Consider the following 18,877-nt stretch of genomic DNA (forward strand, 5'->3'; position numbering starts at 1 on the left):
CAGGAACATTCAGGTCTTTGGAGATGGACTTGTAGCCTTGAGATTGCTCATGCTTCCTCACAATTTGGTTTCTCAAGTCCTCAGACAGTTCTTTGGTCTTCTTTCTTTTCTCCATGCTCAATGTGGTACACACAAGGACACAGGACAGAGGTTGAGTCAACTTTAATCCATGTCAACTGGCTGCAAGTGTGATTTAGTTATTGCCAACACCTGTTAGGTGCCACAGGTAAGTTACAGGTGCTGTTAATTACACAAATTAGAGAAGTATCACATGATTTTTCGCACAGTGCCAATACTTTTGTCCACCCTCTTTTTTATGTTTGGTGTGGAATTATATCCAGTTTGGCTTTAGGACAATTCTTTTTGTGTTTTTTCATTTAAGACAAATTAAATGAAGATAATAATACCAAAGAATTTGTGTTTGCAATCATTTTCAGGAAGAAACTGAGTATTATCTGACAGAATTGCAGGGGTGTCAATACTTTTGGCCATGACTGTATGGGGTATTGGCATGCTCAGGAGAAATTGCATAACAAATTGTGGGGTCCATTTTCTCCTGTTACCCTTGCAAAAGTAAAAATAAATTAGGTCTAAATTTTTGTGAAAAAGTAAGTGTTTATTTTTTCCTTCCATATTCCAAAAATTCCATGAAGAGTTAATAAACTTCTTGAATGTGGTTTTGAGTACCTTGAGGGGTACAGTTTTTAGAATGGCGTCAGTTTTGAGTATTTTCTGTCATATAGGCCCCTCAAAGTCACTTCAAATGTGAGGTGGTCTCTAAAAAAAAATTAGTTTTGCAAATTTTGCTGTAAAAATGAGAAATCGCTGGTCAATTTTTAACCCTTATAACTTCCTAACACAAAAAATTATGTATTTGTGCTGATGTAAAGTAGCCATATGGGAAATGTTATTTTTTAACTATTTTGTGCAATATGACTCTGATTTAATGGTATAATAATTAAAAGTTTGAATATTGCGAAATTTTCAACATTTTCGCCAAATTTGCGCTTTTTTTACGTAAATAAAAGCAAGTCATATCAAAGAAATTTTACCACTATCATAAAGTACAATATGTCACGAGAACCATTCTCAGAACTAGTGAGATCCTTTGAAGCATTCAAGAGTTATGTCCTCATAAAGTGACAGTGGTCAGAATTGTAAAAATTGGCCGGGTCAGGAAGGTGAAAACAGGCTTGGGGTGAAGGGGTTAAACAAACTGTTTATTTGCTGGCTGTGAAGATCAAGTGTTTATGAGAATTATGTTGGTCCACACCTTGTATGACATTATCCTCTTATCTCTGTACCTGGTCAGGAAGCTGTGACAAGGAATGCGAGTCCCGACATCATTGTAAGAGAGGCGTAACGGAAGGTGAGTATGAATGTTTTTATTTTAATGAAGCCAAACACGAGTAATAACAAACGGTTGTCCTTGTAGTGGATAATCCCTTTAAGAAAATACATTTAAGAAAATACAGTTTTTGGTTAAAACATTTCCAACATTCTGAACATGAAAAAGGCTTCGCCCCTGTGTGACCTTTCAGAAGTTTATTAAGAGTTGATTTCCATGTAAAACATTTCCCACATTAAGAATATGAAAAAGCCTTCTCCCCTGTGTGAATTCTTTGGTGATTAAGAAGAGATGATTTCTTCACAAAACATTTTCCGCAATCTGAACATGAAAAAGGCTTCTTCCCTGTGTGAATTCTTTGGTGGTTATCAAGAGTCGATTTATGGTTAAAACATTTCCCACATTCTGAACATGAAAAAGGCTTCTCCCCTGTGTGAATTCGCTGATGTTTATTAAGATTTGATTTCTCAACAAAACATTTCCCACATTCTGAACATGAAAAAGGCTTCTCCCCTGTGTGAATTCTGTGGTGGCTATCAAGATGTGCTTTCCTGTGAAAACATTTCCCACATTCTGAACATGAAAAAGGCTTCTCCCCTGTGTGAACTCTTTGATGCTTAAAAAGAGCTGATTTATGGTGAAAATATTTCCCACATTCTGTACATAAATAAGGCTTCTCCCCTGTGTGAGTTCTTTGATGTGTAAAAAGAGTTGATTTATCTCGAAAACATTTCCCACATTCTGAACATAAAAATAGCTTCTCCCCTGTGTGAGTTATTTGATGTCTGATAAACTTTGATTTTTCTGCAAAACATTTTCCACATTCTGAGCAGAAAAAAGGCTTCTCCACTCTGTGGGTTCTCTGGTGGCTATCAAGATGCGCTTTCCTGTTAAAACATTTCCCACATTTTGAACATGAAAAAGGCTTCTCCCCTGTGTGTACTCTCTGGTGCTTTAAAAGAGCTGATTTATGGCTAAAACATTTCCCACATTCTGAACACAAAAAAGGCTTCACCCCTGTGTGAGTTGTTTGATGTGTAAAAAGAGTTGATTTATCTCGAAAACATTTCCCACATTCTGAACATGAAAATGGCTTCTCCCCTGTGTGAATTCTCTGGTGGCTAACAAGTTGTGATTTCCAGTAAAAACATTTCCCGCATTCTGAACATGAAAAAGGCTTCTCCCCTGTGTGAATTCTCTGATGGCTATCAAGACGCGATTTCCAGTAAAAACATTTCCCGCATTCTGAACATGAAAATGGCTTCTCCCCTGTGTGAATTCTCTGGTGGCTATCAAGACGCGATTTCCAGTGAAAACATTTACCGCATTCTGAGCATGAAAAAGGCTTCTCCCCTGTGTGAGTTCTCCAGTGGCTATCAAGATGTGCTTTCCTTTTAAAACATTTACCACATTCTGAACATAAAAAAGGCTTCTCCCCTGTGTGAACTCCATGGTGCTTAAAAAGAGTTGATTTATCTTGAAAACCTTTCTCACATTCTGAACTTAAAAATGGCTTCTCCCCTGTGTGACTTCTCTGGTGACTAACAAGATGTGATTGCTGGTTAAAACATTTCCCACACTTGGAACAAGAAAATCTATTCTCTGCTGTGTGAATTTTTTTATGTTCAAGAAAAGAATTTTCGAGGGAAAAACTATTTCTATATTCTGAACATGAAAATGGCTTCTTTGCTTTGGGAGCAGTTTGTTTTTTAATGCTCATTTTGTGACTCTGATTTTCCTTAATTGTTGGTAATGTTTTCAAAGACAGGACCTGTTTCAAAGGGTCAGATGACAGATCTTTGCTGTGAAGGGATGATGGTATATCTGGAGTAATGACATTCACTTCAGTTGTATCCTGTGGGACCTCAAGATCATCTGATTTAAAAATTGAAGATGTCAGCTGTCCCTCTGATCTCCTGGTACAGTCATCTGCAAAGAATAAAACTAGTTATTATTTTTTAATATTATATCCTTCAATTTTATATTTTTCAACTTTTCTACTTAAACTGTACATAAAAATGATAAGTTATGTAAAAATATTGAATTATTCACCAAGACAATAAAATTCACAGTATAATGGAAAACCTCATAGGTTGAACCAGTAGAGTGTGGTGTTCAACTGTCTGTTCATTCTGCCTCCTAAATATGGAGCACGAAGCAACCAAACAATGTATGTAGGTGACAGTAATACTAATAAAAAGTTCTACTCTTCTCACAAAAAACAAGTCCCCACTCAGGTCCATCATCTGTCAATGGAAAACAGAGGTTTCCACATCATTCGTGACTCAAAGACTCTTGAAAAGTCCATGGCTTCCATAAACCAATACAGCAATATCTGCTCCCCAAAGTCAAATCTTCCCCTTGCTTCTGAGCCTTGCAATGTGTCCAAACCACATTTAGCATCCACAAACTTGACATTAATATAGTTAGAAGAACCAGCTTACTTTATGGTGTGTGTGTGTCACCTGGTGCACAATCTGGGCACTATGTGTTGGGTAATAAAATTGCAAATGTGCAATTTTCACTCTCCATCATTCACTGTGTGCCAATTTTATTAAAGGGCATATAGAGCCAAAATAGTCATTACTCCTATAGATTAATTCAATGAGGGTTAAAATATCCCAAAATTGAGTCACTTTAACACTAGAAGTCCCAGAAATTTCGAGCTCCCCCCTGAAGTCCCGAAAGAGGGTCAAATGACCCTAAAGGTCCCATCACACCTAGCAACGCTATAACGATCCCGACAGCGATACGACACGACAGGGATCGTTGCCGCATCGCTATGTGGTCGCTATTGAGATGTCAGACAGTCCAATCTACCCAACGACGGTGCAACGATCTAGCGTGTCATAGCGACCTTTGTAACGATGTCGGTGGTCGTTGGGACCCTGTCACATTGCATGTTCCATTGACGATTCACACCTCGATGAGGGATGTACTGTGTGACGCTGCATTTACACAGGCATGGATTGCGCTCCCTTTCTCACACCCTCTCAGCTCTGAATGGTGGACGCTACCGCATCCTGATTGGCCGTGCATTTAAAAGGTGACATACTAGCGCTCCATTTCATTCAAAAAATACCTACCATTAACTGGCTAGAGAAGCAACGAAGATGGAAAAGCAGATGATTCAAAATGGAGTCGCAGCCGTTGGACAAAAACAGGATCTCAACTTGGACACACCCGGGTCAGGAACAAAGAACTGAAGCGCTACTTTGTTAGCTTCTTTTAAAAGGAAGCCCGCCAATCAGGACGCTGTAGTGACCACCAATCGGAGCCGAGGTAGGCGTGGAAACGGGAACGCTAATCCCCGCCTTGTCTTGCTTCTGAGTCGCTAACGAGGTCGTTAGGCTAGGTGTCAAACGTGACGGTACAAGCGACTCAGCGGGACATGAGCGACCAAAGAAATGTCCAGACATTTCGGGCACGATCAGCGATACCCGGCAGGGGGGCTGGTCGCTGGTCACTGTCACACACATCGATCTCGCTGGTAAGATCGCTATAACGTCACAGTTCTAGTGACTCAGCAGCAATCTCGCTTAGTGTGACAGGGCCTTTAGTCCGAACTGACGACTCTGATGGCTCCAATTAGCATCCTTTCATTTGTAAATGTGGCCATTGTCTGAGGAATCTGCAGGGGGGAGTAGAGCTGAATTCATCCTCAAAACACTGTGTGAAACACAGGTTAAGAGACTTTGCATTTTGAGGGAACTGACAATTTGTATAAACCACACATTTTGTTTTGAAGCACACATGAAGTGTTTTGGGAGAGATGTGACCTTTTGCTGCTGATCCGTGATGTTTTGCTGCATTATCCAGGTCATTTTGCCAAATGTACTGTGATAAAACACTCCGGGATCGCCTTTGCTGGGGTCAAAGGTCACGTGCGTTCAGCATTAAACTCAGGCGCAGAGCTGGGATTCGTGTATAACTGACCCTGGGTCAGGTTTATTAACGGTGAAAGCAATGCAAAAGGAAATAAAACATAAAACAAATCCTTGCCTGTCCAGCACTAACTAAACAATGGATAACCTAACTACCAACTGGCGGGCTTCTCCCGTCCAGCCAAACCACAGTTGCAGTGGGCACTGCTTCCACTCACGTGTGTCTCTCACACAGACAGGCTCTCTGTGTTTCCAGGCTGAGACACTCACACAACCACCTGGCATCCTTTTATATCCACCTCCCATTATTCATTAGCAAGCAGGTGCGATACTGACCAGACTAGGCCACATAGGAAAGGAATCTGGGCGAGATATACCTGCCCTCATCCACTATTCCCACATGATTCTCACATATCCTCCCCTCTGCTCAGACCACTCTGGTCGAGCAATGACACCCGCCAAACAGTGCACTCGGGACAGGGCATCTGCATTCCCCATCTGTACCCCTGGGCGGTGCTCCACCGTAAAAGTGTAGGCCTGCAGGGCAAGGAACCACCGGGTAACCCGGCTATTCCATTCCTTGTTCAAGTGCATCCACTTGAGAGGGGCATGGTCAGTGATCAGCCTGAACCTTCGGCCCACCAGGTAATATTTGAGGGCCTCTAGAGCCCACTTAATGGCGAGGCACTCTTTTTCTACGACTGCATACCTTTGCTCGTGTTTATTCAGCTTCCTGCTGAGGTAGAGGACTGGGTGTTCCACTCCGTCCCTCACTTGTGAGAGTAAGGCCCCGATACCGGTATCAGAGGCATCCGTTTGTACCACAAACTTGCTGCGGAAGTCCGGAGTCACCAGTACGGGCTGAGAGCAAAGTGCCCATTTTAGGCTATGGAAGGCTTCTTCAGCCGCTAAACTCCATTTAATCATGACGGAGTCTTTCCCTTTTGTAAGATCTGTCAGGGGGGTAGCGATGGCTGCAAAATTGGGTATGAACCGGCGATAATAGCCAGCGATCCCCGGGAAGGCTTGCACCTGCTTCTTGTTGACAGGTTGTGGCCAGTCCTGAACCGCCTGAATCTTATCAACCTGGGGTTTAACAACACCCCTCCCAATTACATACCCCAAATACCGGGCTTCTTCTAGCCCGATGTGACATTTCTTGGGGTTCGCGGTTAGACCTGCCTCCCACAGGTCGTCAATCACAGCTTGTACTTTCTGGAGATGAGTCTCCCAGTCCAAGCTGTAAATGACAATGTCATCCAAATAGGCCGAAGCGTACCGCCTATGTGGCCTCAAGACTCGATCCATCAGTCTCTGGAAGGTCACCGGTGCCCCGTGCAGTCCAAACGGCATATACACATACTGAAATAAACCTTCCGGCGTGGCAAATGCCGTTGTCATGATCCCAGTGCGGGTTTTTGAGCTGCACACCGGGGGTTAATGTCTGGAGCTCTGTGCAGGTTTTGACCTGCACACTTGGGGTTAATGATTGTGGCCTCTTTCTGGTTCTGGGAGAGCTTCATAAACCCCTGGGTAGCTTCAATCCCTGCCAGTTATACTTTTGCCATTGGCCTAGTGTGCTGACCCCCGTGTGCCTGTTTGTTGCTATAGCTTGTTTATATGGTTCTGACCCGATTCTGTTTCCCGTTGTGAGTTTGCCTGTTGATTTTGTACTGCGTTATTATCTGTGTATGACTCATTGCATGTGACCTGATTACTCTCTGCTCGCCCCCTTTGGTACCCTACAGCTATCTCTGTGTGTGACTCATTGGCTACGTCCTGACTATTCTCACTGTCTATGCCCCTTGGTAACTTTGTCTCGCAGTTACTCTGCTAGGAATTGTCTTGCAGCTCCTAGCTCTGTGGAGTTTAGGCCACGCCTCTAGCAGTCACGTGCTTCAGGTCCTGCGGCTCTGAAGTACGCATCTATTCGGTTGCTGCCCGCTCCACAGGTAGCTTTGAGCACTGTTCGCTTTACTCAGGACACGTGCACTGGCTCAGTGAGTAAGTTCAGTGCGGTGTCTCTGACATTATAACTGGCCTACAATTTGTTTTTTTTTTTTTCTCTTTCTCCTCACTTCTGCAGCATGGACCCAATGTGTGCTTTATCTGAGCAGGTGAAAAGCTTGACTCAGTCACTGCAGAAGCTTAGTTTTGAACACCAATCTCTGGCCCAGTCCCAACGGCGGGTTGAGGACTCAGTTCAGGGGGTGCTTTCCGCAGGCTTCCAGCAGGTGGGGAATAGAGATGTCATTTTAATCCCACCTGAATCCCCGGTTAAATTGCCAGATATATTTTCTGGTAACAAGGATGACTTCAGGGCATTTAAGGAGGGCTGTAAGCTTTTTTTTTCTTTGAGACCCCACTCCTCTGGGGATGAGAAACAGAGGGTGGGGGTGGTGATGTCCCTGCTTAGGGGGTCCCCACAAGCCTGGGCGTTCTCGCTTTCCTTTTCTGCCCCTGAGAGAATGTCTGTGGATGCATTTTTTGAAGCCTTAGGGCTTATTTATGATGAGCCTGATAGAGTGCGGTTGGCTGAGGACAAAGTAATGAGTGTCTGTCAGGGGGGGCACTCGGCCGAATGGTTCTGTACTGAATTCAGATGTTGGGCAGCGGAGATTTCCTGGAGTGATGCCGCCCTTCGGGGGCTGTTCCACAGAGGCCTGTGTGAACGTCTGAAGGATGCTTTGGCACTTCATCCTCCGCCTGACTCCCTGGAGGATGCCATGGTCCAAGCGGTTCGCATGGATCGCAGGCTGCGGGCTAGAGGCATTATGCAACGGGAATCGCCCTTATTCTTCAGTGGAGATGAGACCCAGACTCTTCCTATGGCTATGGAGGTGAGCGCTGTCACCTGTGAGGGAAAAGAAAGAAGACGCCGCCGGGAAAAGCAGTTGTGCTTCTATTGTGGGAAATCTGGACATTGGAAGAAGGACTGCCCCTCCTGTCCGTCATCCTCCAAGATGGCGGGAAACGACTAGGTCTGGGTAGTAATCGAGGAGGCTACCCAGACCTTCAGGTACAATTTTCCTCATGTGCAAAAATGGTGCTGCAGGTGGAACTGGAACTTGGTTATGGTCCTGTTCAGACTACTGCTTTTATTGACTGCGGTTCGGCTGTGAACCTGATTGATACCAAGGTTATGACTCTTAATAAGATAGGGACAGTCAGGCTTCATGATCCTGTTAAACTTGTGGCAATTGACTCATCTCCTCTTAACCAAGACGGTATCTGTTGCAGGTCTGAACATTTTTCTCTAAAAGTGGGTTCCACTCATGTGGAGAAACTAAGTTGTCTGGTGCTAGATAACTTGCCTGCAGGACTGGTACTGGGGATGCCTTGGCTTCAACGCCATAATCCTACCATTGATTGGGTTACAGGGGAAATCACTCAATGGGGATGCAATAATAAATGTGGTAACCGGGGACATCTTGTTAACGCTGTTAAATCCGTGTCTGTGTCGTCTGTCGATCTGGAAGGTATTCCGGAGTACCTGAAAGATTTCGAAGACGTTTTTTCCGAAAGTGAGGCTGAGGCGCTGCCACCACATAGACCCTATGATTGTGCCATTGATTTAGTACCCGGAGCCAAGTTACCTAAGGCTCGATTGTTCAATTTGTCTGGGCCTGAGCGCCAAGCCATGAAGGAGTACATAGCTGAGAGTCTCCGCAAAGGGCATATCAGGCCTTCTGTGTCACCTGTGGCAGCAGGGTTCTTCTTTGTGAAGAAAAAAGATGGTGGTTTGCGGCCGTGCCTCGACTTTCGGGAACTGAACAAGATAACGGTTAGGAACTCTTACCCGCTTCCCCTCATCCCAGACTTATGTAACCAGTTAGCTGGGGCCCAATGGTTCTCCAAGTTAGATCTGCGGGGGGCCTACAATCTGATAAGGGTTCGGGAAGGGGACGAGTGGAAAACGGCATTCCTCACATCAGAAGGACTCTTTGAGAACCTGGTAATGCCGTTTGGGTTAACTAATGCACCCGCTATTTTCCAAAATTTCATCAATGTTGTGTTTTCTGATCTGATAGGCCGTTTTGTTATTATTTATTTGGATGATATTTTGGTGTATTCCCCGGACAGTCAATCTCACTTGCAACATCTAAAGACAGTTCTCCAGAGACTCAGGGAGAGCCAATTGTTCGCCAAATTGGAAAAATGTTCATTTTTTGTACAGGAGCTGTCTTTTTTGGGGTTGATTGTGTCCTGTGAGGGGTTTCATATGGATCCTAAGAAGGTGCTGGCGATCGCTGACTGGGTTCAGCCTCGAGATCTCAAGGGGCTCCAGCGCTTCTTAGGATTTGCGAACTATTACCGGAGATTCATTAAAGGTTTCTCACAAGTGGTGAAACCACTCACGGATCTTACCCAGAAGGGAGCTGATGTAAAAAATTGGTCTGTACTCGCTAAGGAATCCTTCTCAGCGATTAAGAAATGTTTTATGTCTGCCCCGGTGTTGGTGCAACCTGACCCGTCCAAACCATTCATTGTGGAGGTGGATGCTTCTGAAGTGGGGGTGGGGCTGTGCTGTCCCAGGGTCCGGCCACCCTTACCAATCTCAAACCCTGTGCCTTCTTCTCCAAGAAGTTCTCTTCAGCTGAGAAAAACTATGATGTAGGCAATAGAGAACTTCTTGCGGTCAAGCTGGCGTTTGAGGAATGGAGGCACTTTTTGGAAGGGGCGGCTCACCCTATCACGGTTGTCACGGATCACAAAAATTTGGCATACCTTGAATCTGCTAAGAGGCTTACTCCTAGACAGGCCCGTTGGTCACTTTTTTTTTCACGATTTCAGTTCTCAATTACTTTTCGACCGGGGTCCAAAAATGTTAAAGCGGATGCCCTGTCCAGAAGTTTTGATCCAGTGTCTCCCCCTGAGCCGCCGTCCTCCATTCTTCCCCCAGGGGTGGTAGTGGCGGGGGTCTCAACTGAGTTGGAACAAGAAATCCTAAGGGCTCAGGCCCTAGCTCCGGCAACCAGGCCAAGCGATAAACTGTTTGTTCCAGATTCATTGCGGCCTAGACTTCTGCAGGAGTTTCATGATTCTAGGCTGAGTGCTCATCAAGGTATCACGGCCACTAGAGAGGCAGTAGCCAGGGGTTTTTGGTGGCCTTCGTTAAGGTCCGATGTCAAGGAATTTGTTTCTGCTTGTGGCATATGTGCCCGTTCCAAAGGCTCGCATAACCGACCGGCTGGGGAACTCATACCTTTACCGGTTCCTGATAGGCCATGGACTCATCTTTCCATGGATTTTATTACCGGCCTTCCACCTTCCAGGGGCAATACCGTGATCTGGGTGGTGGTGGATAGGTTTTCTAAACAGGCCCATTTCATTCCCTTGGCAGCATTACCTTCAGCAGAAACATTGTCAAGATTGTTTGTGCAGCATGTGGTCCGATTGCATGGGGTACCCCTGAATGTTGTGTCTGACAGAGGTGTGCAGTTTGTGGCCAAATTTTGGAGGGCGTCCTGTATGAAATTGGGCATCTCACTCTTCTTCTCGTCGGCATATCACCCGGAGAGTAATGGTCAGACAGAACGCACCAATCAATCCCTGGAGCAAATTCTCAGGTGTCTGACCTCCGCCAGACAGGAGGATTGGTGTGATGCTTTACCGTTGGCTGAATTCGCTTTTAACAACCGGGTGAGTCAGTCCACCAACATGTCCCCATTCCTGATTAACTATGGCTTTAATCCGCATTTTAGGGAGTTTTCTCGGGTGGATTCCGGTTGTCCAGGAGCAGAGGGGTCCGTTCAATGGTTAAAAGACCTCTGGGCTGAGGTCCAGCGTAATATCTCTCGAGCCCAGGGGAGATACAAATATTTTGCGGACAAAAAGAGAGCCTCGGGAGACATGTTTCAGGTGGGAGAGAAGGTTTGGCTCTCCACGCGTAACATCAACTTAAAGGTACCATCAGTTAAGTTGGGACCAAAGTTCATTGGTCCGTACGAGATTATGGAGATAGTCAACCCTGTGGCATATAGGTTGCGTCTCCCCACCTCCTTAAAAATATCTAATGTGTTCCATAAGTCTCTGTTGAAACCAGCAGGATCTGTCAAAGAGAACTCTGAGACTGTTGTTCCTCCAGTGCTGGTGGAGGGTCAATTGGAGTATGAGGTCGGACATATTGTGGACTCTCGGCGGGTGCGCCGCTCTTTGCAGTACCTGGTCCACTGGAAGGGATATGGACCAGAAGAGCGCTCATGGGTCCCTGCTCGCTTGGTACATGCAGATCGCCTGGTTCAGGCGTTCCATGCCAAGTACCCGGGGAAGCCTGGGGGTCCGGAGGCCCCCCGTTGAGAGGGGGGTACTGTCATGATCCCAGTGCGGGTTTTTGAGCTGCACACCGGGGGTTAATGTCTGGAGCTCTGTGCAGGTTTTGACCTGCACATTTGGGGTTAATGATTGTGGCCTCTTTCTGGTTCTGGGAGAGCTTCATAAACCCCTGGGTAGCTTCAATCCCTGCCAGTTATACTTTTGCCATTGGCCTAGTGTGCTGACCCCCGTGTGCCTGTTTGTTGCTATAGCTTGTTTATATGGTTCTGACCCGATTCTGTTTCCCGTTGTGAGTTTGCCTGTTGATTTTGTACTGCGTTATTATCTGTGTATGACTCATTGCATGTGACCTGACTACTCTCTGCTCGCCCCTCTTGTACCTTGCAACTATCTGTGTATGACTCATTGCATGTGACCTGATTACTCTCTGCTCGCCCCCTTTGGTACCCTACAGCTATCTCTGTGTGTGACTCATTGGCTACGTCCTGACTATTCTCACTGTCTATGCCCCTTGGTAACTTTGTCTCGCAGTTACTCTGCTAGGAATTGTCTTGCAGCTCCTAGCTCTGTGGAGTTTAGGCCACGCCTCTAGCAGTCACGTGCTTCAGGCCCTGCAGCTCTGAAGTACGCATCTATTCGGTTGCTGCCCGCTCCACAGGTAGCTTTGAGCACTGTTCGCTTTACTCAGGACACGTGCACTGGCTCAGTGAGTAAGTTCAGTGCGGTGTCTCTGACAGCCGTCTTTTCTCTGGCAGCCTCAGCCAGAGGGATCTGCCAATACCCCTGTTAGATCTAGGGTCGTAATATACCGGGCTTTTCCTAACCGATCTATTAACTCGTCGACCCGGGGCATAGGATAGGCATCAAATTTTGAGACCGCATTCAGTTTCCTGAAGTCATTGCAGAACCGAATGGTGCCGTCCGGTTTAGGAATTATCACAATCGGGCTGGACCACGCACTGTGCGATTCCTCAATGACTCCTAACTCTAACATTGCCTTCACTTCTCGGGAAACGGCTTCACGGCGCGCTTCCGGGATTCGGTAGGGCTTTACGTGAACTGTGACACCAGGTTCCGTTAAGATGTCATGTTTCATTAGCATAGTCTGCCCGGGTTTTTCTGAGAAAAACTTTTGGTTGTGAAGTAGAAACTGCCTGACCTCAGTCTTTTGCCGCTCCGAGAGAGTCTCTGCAACCCGTACCTCCGGTATGGTATGCGAGCAGACAGGACGGGCCAGCTCCGCTGACAAGGCAGACCGATCCTTCCAGGGCTTTATCAGATTTACATGATAAATCTGTTCAGGTTTCCGTTTACCTGCCTGGTATACTTTGTAGTTTACTTCACCAACTCTTTCCTTGATCTCAAAGGGGCCCTGCCACTTTGCCAGGAACTTACTGTCCACCGTGGGGACCAGGATCAACACCCTATTTCCGGGTGCAAACGTACGGATCTTGGCGCCCCTATCATAGATTCTTTTTTGGGCTCCTTGAGCCTGTATCATGTGTTCTTTGACGATAGGCATAACAGCCGCAATACGGTCCTGCATTTGTGTGACGTGATCTATCACTGTTTTAAACGGAGTGACCTGACCCTCCCAGGTTTCTTTTGCAACGTCTAACAGTCCGCGAGGACGTCGGGCGTACAATAACTCGAAAGGCGAGAATCCCGTGGAAGACTGGGGTACTTCCCTGATGGAAAAAAGCAAATACGGAAGTAAATAGTCCCAGTTCTTCCCATCCTTGCCTATCACCTTTCTCAGCATCTGCTTCAGAGTTTTATTGAACCGTTCAACCAACCCGTCTGTTTGAGGGTGATACACGGATGTGCGTAACGGTTCGATTTGTAACAATCGGCAGAGCTCCTTCATTATCCTGGACATAAAGGGGGTCCCCTGGTCGGTGAGTATCTGTTTTGGTATACCGACCCGACTAAACACATGCACCAGTTCCTTGGCAATCGTCTTGGTGGCCGTGTTACGCAAAGGGATGGCCTCCGGGTAACGAGTGGCATGATCCAAGATGACCAGGATATGTTGGTGTCCACGTGCAGACCGTGGAAGGGGCCCAACTAAATCCATCCCAATCCTCTCAAACGGGACTTCAATAATAGGTAGGGGTACCAAAGGGCTACAGAACCGGGGCTTAGGTGCAGAGGCTTGGCAGTCAGGACAAGACTCACAATATACACGAATATCGTGATGCATGCCTGGCCAAACAAAACAGTGTAATATCCTTTCGGTGGTTTTCTGGACTCCCAGGTGACCTCCCATCACATGTCCGTGGGCCAGGTCCAGCACCTGCCGCCGGTAGGGTTTTGGCACGACTAATAGTTGCACCGTATCTTCCCCCTTTTTCTCTATCTGATAGAGTAAATCATTCTCCAGAACCATGTAAGGATATGCCAGCCTAGAGACAGGTTCTACGGGTACCCCATTTATCACTATTACATTTGTCCTAGCCTGAGAAAGGGTAGGATCCTTTATTTGCTCGCTTTGGAAGTCATCTTTCTGAACTTCTAAATCCGGCAAACGGGGAGGTGGACGGCTGTCCGCCTCCTCCTCTTCCCCGGTCTCCTCTGTATCACCCGCCATGACTGAAAACGGGAACTGCAGGTCATTTCCTGCAGACTCTTCCCCAGAGTCTTCCGGGGAGACCTCTTCCAGGGGTTCGGGACCCACACACGCCCTGGGAGAAGAATCATGTACACTATTACCCGAGGGCATCAACTGATTCTCCCACAATTGCCAGAAGTGGGGAAAATCCCGGCCCAGGATAACATCATGCAATAATGCCGGGACGAGTCCCACTTTATGTTGCACAGACCCATAGGAAGTAGTAATGCATATGACCGTGGTGAGGTACGAACAGGTGTCTCCATGCACACACGTTACAGAAAATTTGTCTGATGGTCCAGTCGGGGCTGACACCAGACTGGCCTTCACCAGAGTCACCACACTTCACGAGTCTAACAATGCCACCACATTTTTGCCATCAACAGTTAAATCACACAAGTGTTTTTCCACATCCTTTTGACCGGCATTCACACTCACCACCCGTGCAACCATAGACATGCGGTTTTTAGAGTCTGTGACGTCGCACTGCATGGGTTCAGTAGTGACCAGACAGTTCGCAGCAATATGTCCCATCTCTTGGCAGCGGAAACACCTAACGGGCCCCTTGCTTAGACCATAGTTCATTACTCTCGGACTCGCAGTGCGGGCAGTCCCGTTTTCCTCCCCCACTGTGTTAGGGATTTTTCCATCTCCCCTACTCCCTGGAACAGTCTTACCGGTTCCACGTGGAGATGATGAAGAACGAGGTGGGGTAGCGTCGTCTCGGAGTCCTTCCGCCACGGAGTAACGTTCAACCAGATCCACCAGTTGATCTGCTGTCGTAGGATTTCCATGGCTTACCCACTTCCTCAGTGCTGGCGGTAGAGCTCTCAGGTACTTGTCCATGACGACTCTCTGGATTATCTCTGGCGCTGTCAACACCTCGGGTTGTAGCCACTTCTTCGTCACGTGGATCAGGTCGAACATCTGGGACCGCGGTGGTTTATCCGGCTGATAAGTCCATTGATGCACTCTCTGTGCACGGACAGCGGTCGTCACTCCCAGCCGGGCCAAGATCTCGGCTTTCAATTTGTCAAAGTCCTGCGCGGCTTCAGGCTCTAAGTCATAATAAGCCTTTTGGGCCTCACCGGAAAGAAACGGGGCAATCAGGCTGGCCCATCGTGCCTTCGGCCATTTTTCTCGCACCGCCGTCCGTTCAAACGTGGTCAGGTATGCCTCGACGTCATCTTCGGTCGTCATTTTCTGCCAGTACCGACTCACGTGAATCACTCTCGACTCGGCTTCCAGGTTAAGCTCAGGTAAGCTTGCCAAGCACTGCGCCACCTGCTGGAGAAGCGAACGATCGGTAACTGTCATGTCCACCAACTCCTTCAGCTGGGCCATCATCACCCGATTAGCTTCTTGCTGGACGGCGGTGGACTGTACCAGCGCCTTAACCACGTCCTCCATGCTCATGCTTGCAACGTGATGCCCGCGTTCTCCACCACAATGTGATAAAACACTCCGGGATCGCCTTTGCTGGGGTCAAAGGTCACGTGCGTTCAGCATTAAACTCAGGCGCAGAGCTGGGATTCGTGTATAACTGACCCTGGGTCAGGTTTATTAACGGTGAAAGCAATGCAAAAGGAAATAAAACATAAAACAAATCCTTGCCTGTCCAGCACTAACTAAACAATGGATAACCTAACTACCAACTGGCGGGCTTCTCCCGTCCAGCCAAACCACAGTTGCAGTGGGCACTGCTTCCACTCACGTGTGTCTCTCACACAGACAGGCTCTCTGTGTTTCCAGGCTGAGACACTCACACAACCACCTGGCATCCTTTTATATCCACCTCCCATTATTCATTAGCAAGCAGGTGCGATACTGACCAGACTAGGCCACATAGGAAAGGAATCTGGGCGAGATATACCTGCCCTCATCCACTATTCCCACATGATTCTCACAGTACATATAGTTTGCAAAACATACAATCTGTTTCAATTTTTCAAGTTTTTCTAAAAGAATTTAGTTATGTTTTTCTTTTAAAATAAGATGTGAAAGAAGTGGGTTAAAAATCACAGACAAAAAACAAAACAAATTAATTTTGTTGATCCACCTCAACAAAGGTCTTGTAAAAGAGCAAAAGAATGTAAGCTGCTCCTGAGTGTGTCTGCCCACCCCCCAGCTGCATTGTTGTGCGGGGGATATGCATAAGGTTGATAACACCTTAGCAAATTTGCATGCAGTTTTTTGTGCTGTGGGAGATAAATAGGTGACTGCTTCACCTATTTTGTTCACAAGAAACAAAATGCAGAGAAGGCTCACCACTCAACTGGCATTGGAACTGATCCTGAGCAACACCAACCCTTGTGACTCAGATGGAGAAGACATAGTCCTTCAACCGGATTCGGACTCTGAGCTGTCAATTGTGCAACTGAGAGATGTGTTGACTGCTACAAATACATGTGTGGAAAATGTACCAGGGACATACCCAGGCAGTGCCAGGTATGTTCCGACAGTGCAGACAGACTGCTCGGTGAGTGCTGAAAAGCTAGTCACACAAGAAGGACATGCCACTCTCACACACACATGCAGCCCCCATTGCAGCCTATTGTAAATATGTGTGGAATTGTTTTATTCCTTGTATTTTTTTTATATCAAAAATAAAAAGCATGGAGACAAATAACAGTTGTTCTTTTGTATATTTTTCACACTGACATTTCAGTCCTCTTGACTTAGACACAAATGCTTCTGGTCATTACTCACAGCTGTACCTTGCTCTAAAATTTCTAATTCTCTATTTAAAATATATAAAAAATGATTCATTGTTTCAGTGCTTTTTTTCTCAAATAAAACTAAACTAAATACAATATGTATAGTCGTTATATTATTAAATACAATAAACTGAATAGAACTAACTGGAAACTAAAAGGCTAAACTCAATGGAAAACAACAACCTCCTGTGGTGCGACAGTAGTGGCCTTAATTACAGAACAAAAGACAGTGATCATAGGATGTTAGATAAAATCCTTCAGGTCATTCGACCTGTTTCTGGGTTCCAAAGGTAGAAATGTTAAATGACCCCTATCTGGGACTTCAAGTGTTAAGGGGATTTTTACTGTGCTGGTTTTCTGCCATTTTGTTATCTTAGGGTCAACAGCATCATTATCCTCCCCTTTCTCTTTCAGGCCCATCATAATATTTTTCTTCAAGTGATTTTATAACTTGTCAGCACATTCTACGTACGCTGTCATTTACCATTGTAGTTTACAGATCTGCACAGTTAAGGATAAGCATCTTCTAACGCCTGGGGGTAGGTGAATCCTCCAGGCTGTAAGTTCTATTGAAAAGGGCTTTCAATACCTAAAGTCGTTTGAACAGATTTAGGTGGAGGAGAATGCTGTGGTCTAGAGCCAAAATGGTGATCATGGTAATACGGCCGGACTACACCAACGATAAAGCAGCCACAGCCGGTGACTGAGAAGAATCTGTGACTTCTCTGCATTTAGTGGTTACTACTCACCTGGGTAGTCATATGTAGGAATCTCCTCTTTACACCGCTCATCACCCCTCACATATGTCTCTGTAGTATTAATATGGGTCAGATCTTCACCCTGAAACAAATATTGTAACAGTCACAGTCAAACAAAAGTCATATATATGCTGGAGGATAAAACAAGACTGAACACAGCCGTCTACCCATCATAGTGGAGATCTCACGACACCTTCTCTGCATCTACCTGAGAAATATTGGGATCTTCTCGTTTACAATCCTGAGGAAGAAGAGGATGGGGACATATCTCTTGTGTCTTCTTACTGGATAGATCTGGAGAAAACACATACAGGGATTGAATTCATTCTTTACACGCAGATAATTATAGGCCATAGGCTGAGTGTATTTAGTCCTATCTATTACCTGGTGATGTGAGGGGCTGGGGAACCTCCATCATGATGTCCTTGTACAGATCTGTTTGTCCTTCTAAATACTCCCACTCCTCCATGGAGAAATAGACGGCGACATCCTGACACCTTATAGGAACCTGACACATACAATGGGATACCGTCATCCCCCCGATCCCTTTATAATGTTACTGTATAATGTCCCAGCATTCCCAGCAGTGTCACCTCTCCAGTCAGCAGCTCAATCATCTTGTAGGCGAGTTCTAGGATCTTCTGGTCATTGATGCCCTCATGTATGAGGGGGTGAGGTAGAGGCCATATTTTTGGACTCAGGGGTCTTCCCCATCCCTCAGACACAGGGTCCTGACAGCACTCACTAGAGGTCTTCTTCACTACTGTGTAATCCTGGTTATGGAGAGACACATTAATAAATCTCACTACAGACATTTCCAGAGTCCTCACCTCTCCAGTTCTGTCCATCTGTTATTCCCATAGATAAGAATGATGTAATGTGACGTTATCAGAATCTCTCACCTCTCCAGTAAGCCGGAAGAGGATCTCTAGGGTGAGGTGTAGTATCCTCTCCACCATCTTGTCTCTGTCCATATCCATCCTTGATGGGTAAATCAGGAAAATTCTCTTATATAGAAAATCTTCACTGAGAGGATCCGATATTGTAGAGACCTGAATGAGAAGAAGATGAGCCGATGTAACATCATAAAAATCCTGTGTAATAATACAATTACTGGAGATAATAAGGGAAACATATGAGGAGATTTATTATCTTACAGTATTTAGTTTTGCAACATATATACACTGCTCAAAAAATAAAGAGACCACTAAAATACAACATCCTAGTCCTAGATAACAATGAATGAAATATTTCAGTTGCCAATCTTTATTAATTACATAGTG

General features: G+C 45.9%; 1 protein-coding gene across 1 annotated transcript; it reads right to left on the bottom strand.

The window, feature by feature from the left end:
* Positions 1-1,365: 1,365 nt before the first annotated feature.
* On the bottom strand, positions 1,366-18,673 carry LOC141094232 (uncharacterized). Its single transcript, XM_073580041.1, has 6 exons — positions 18,497-18,673; positions 18,188-18,367; positions 17,979-18,102; positions 17,803-17,888; positions 17,586-17,676; positions 1,366-3,277 (listed from the first exon to the last, which is right to left on the bottom strand). Exons 1-6 carry the CDS (start codon positions 18,572-18,574, stop codon positions 1,584-1,586), a joined length of 2,253 nt encoding a protein of 750 aa, XP_073436142.1. The 5' UTR covers positions 18,575-18,673; the 3' UTR covers positions 1,366-1,583.
* Between the last annotated feature and the right edge of the window lie 204 nt (positions 18,674-18,877).

Source organism: Dendrobates tinctorius, unplaced genomic scaffold (genome assembly GCF_039654945.1).
Source record: "Dendrobates tinctorius isolate UK_male_01 unplaced genomic scaffold, ASM3965494v1 ptg000063l, whole genome shotgun sequence".
Lineage (NCBI taxonomy): Eukaryota > Metazoa > Chordata > Amphibia > Anura > Dendrobatidae > Dendrobates > Dendrobates tinctorius.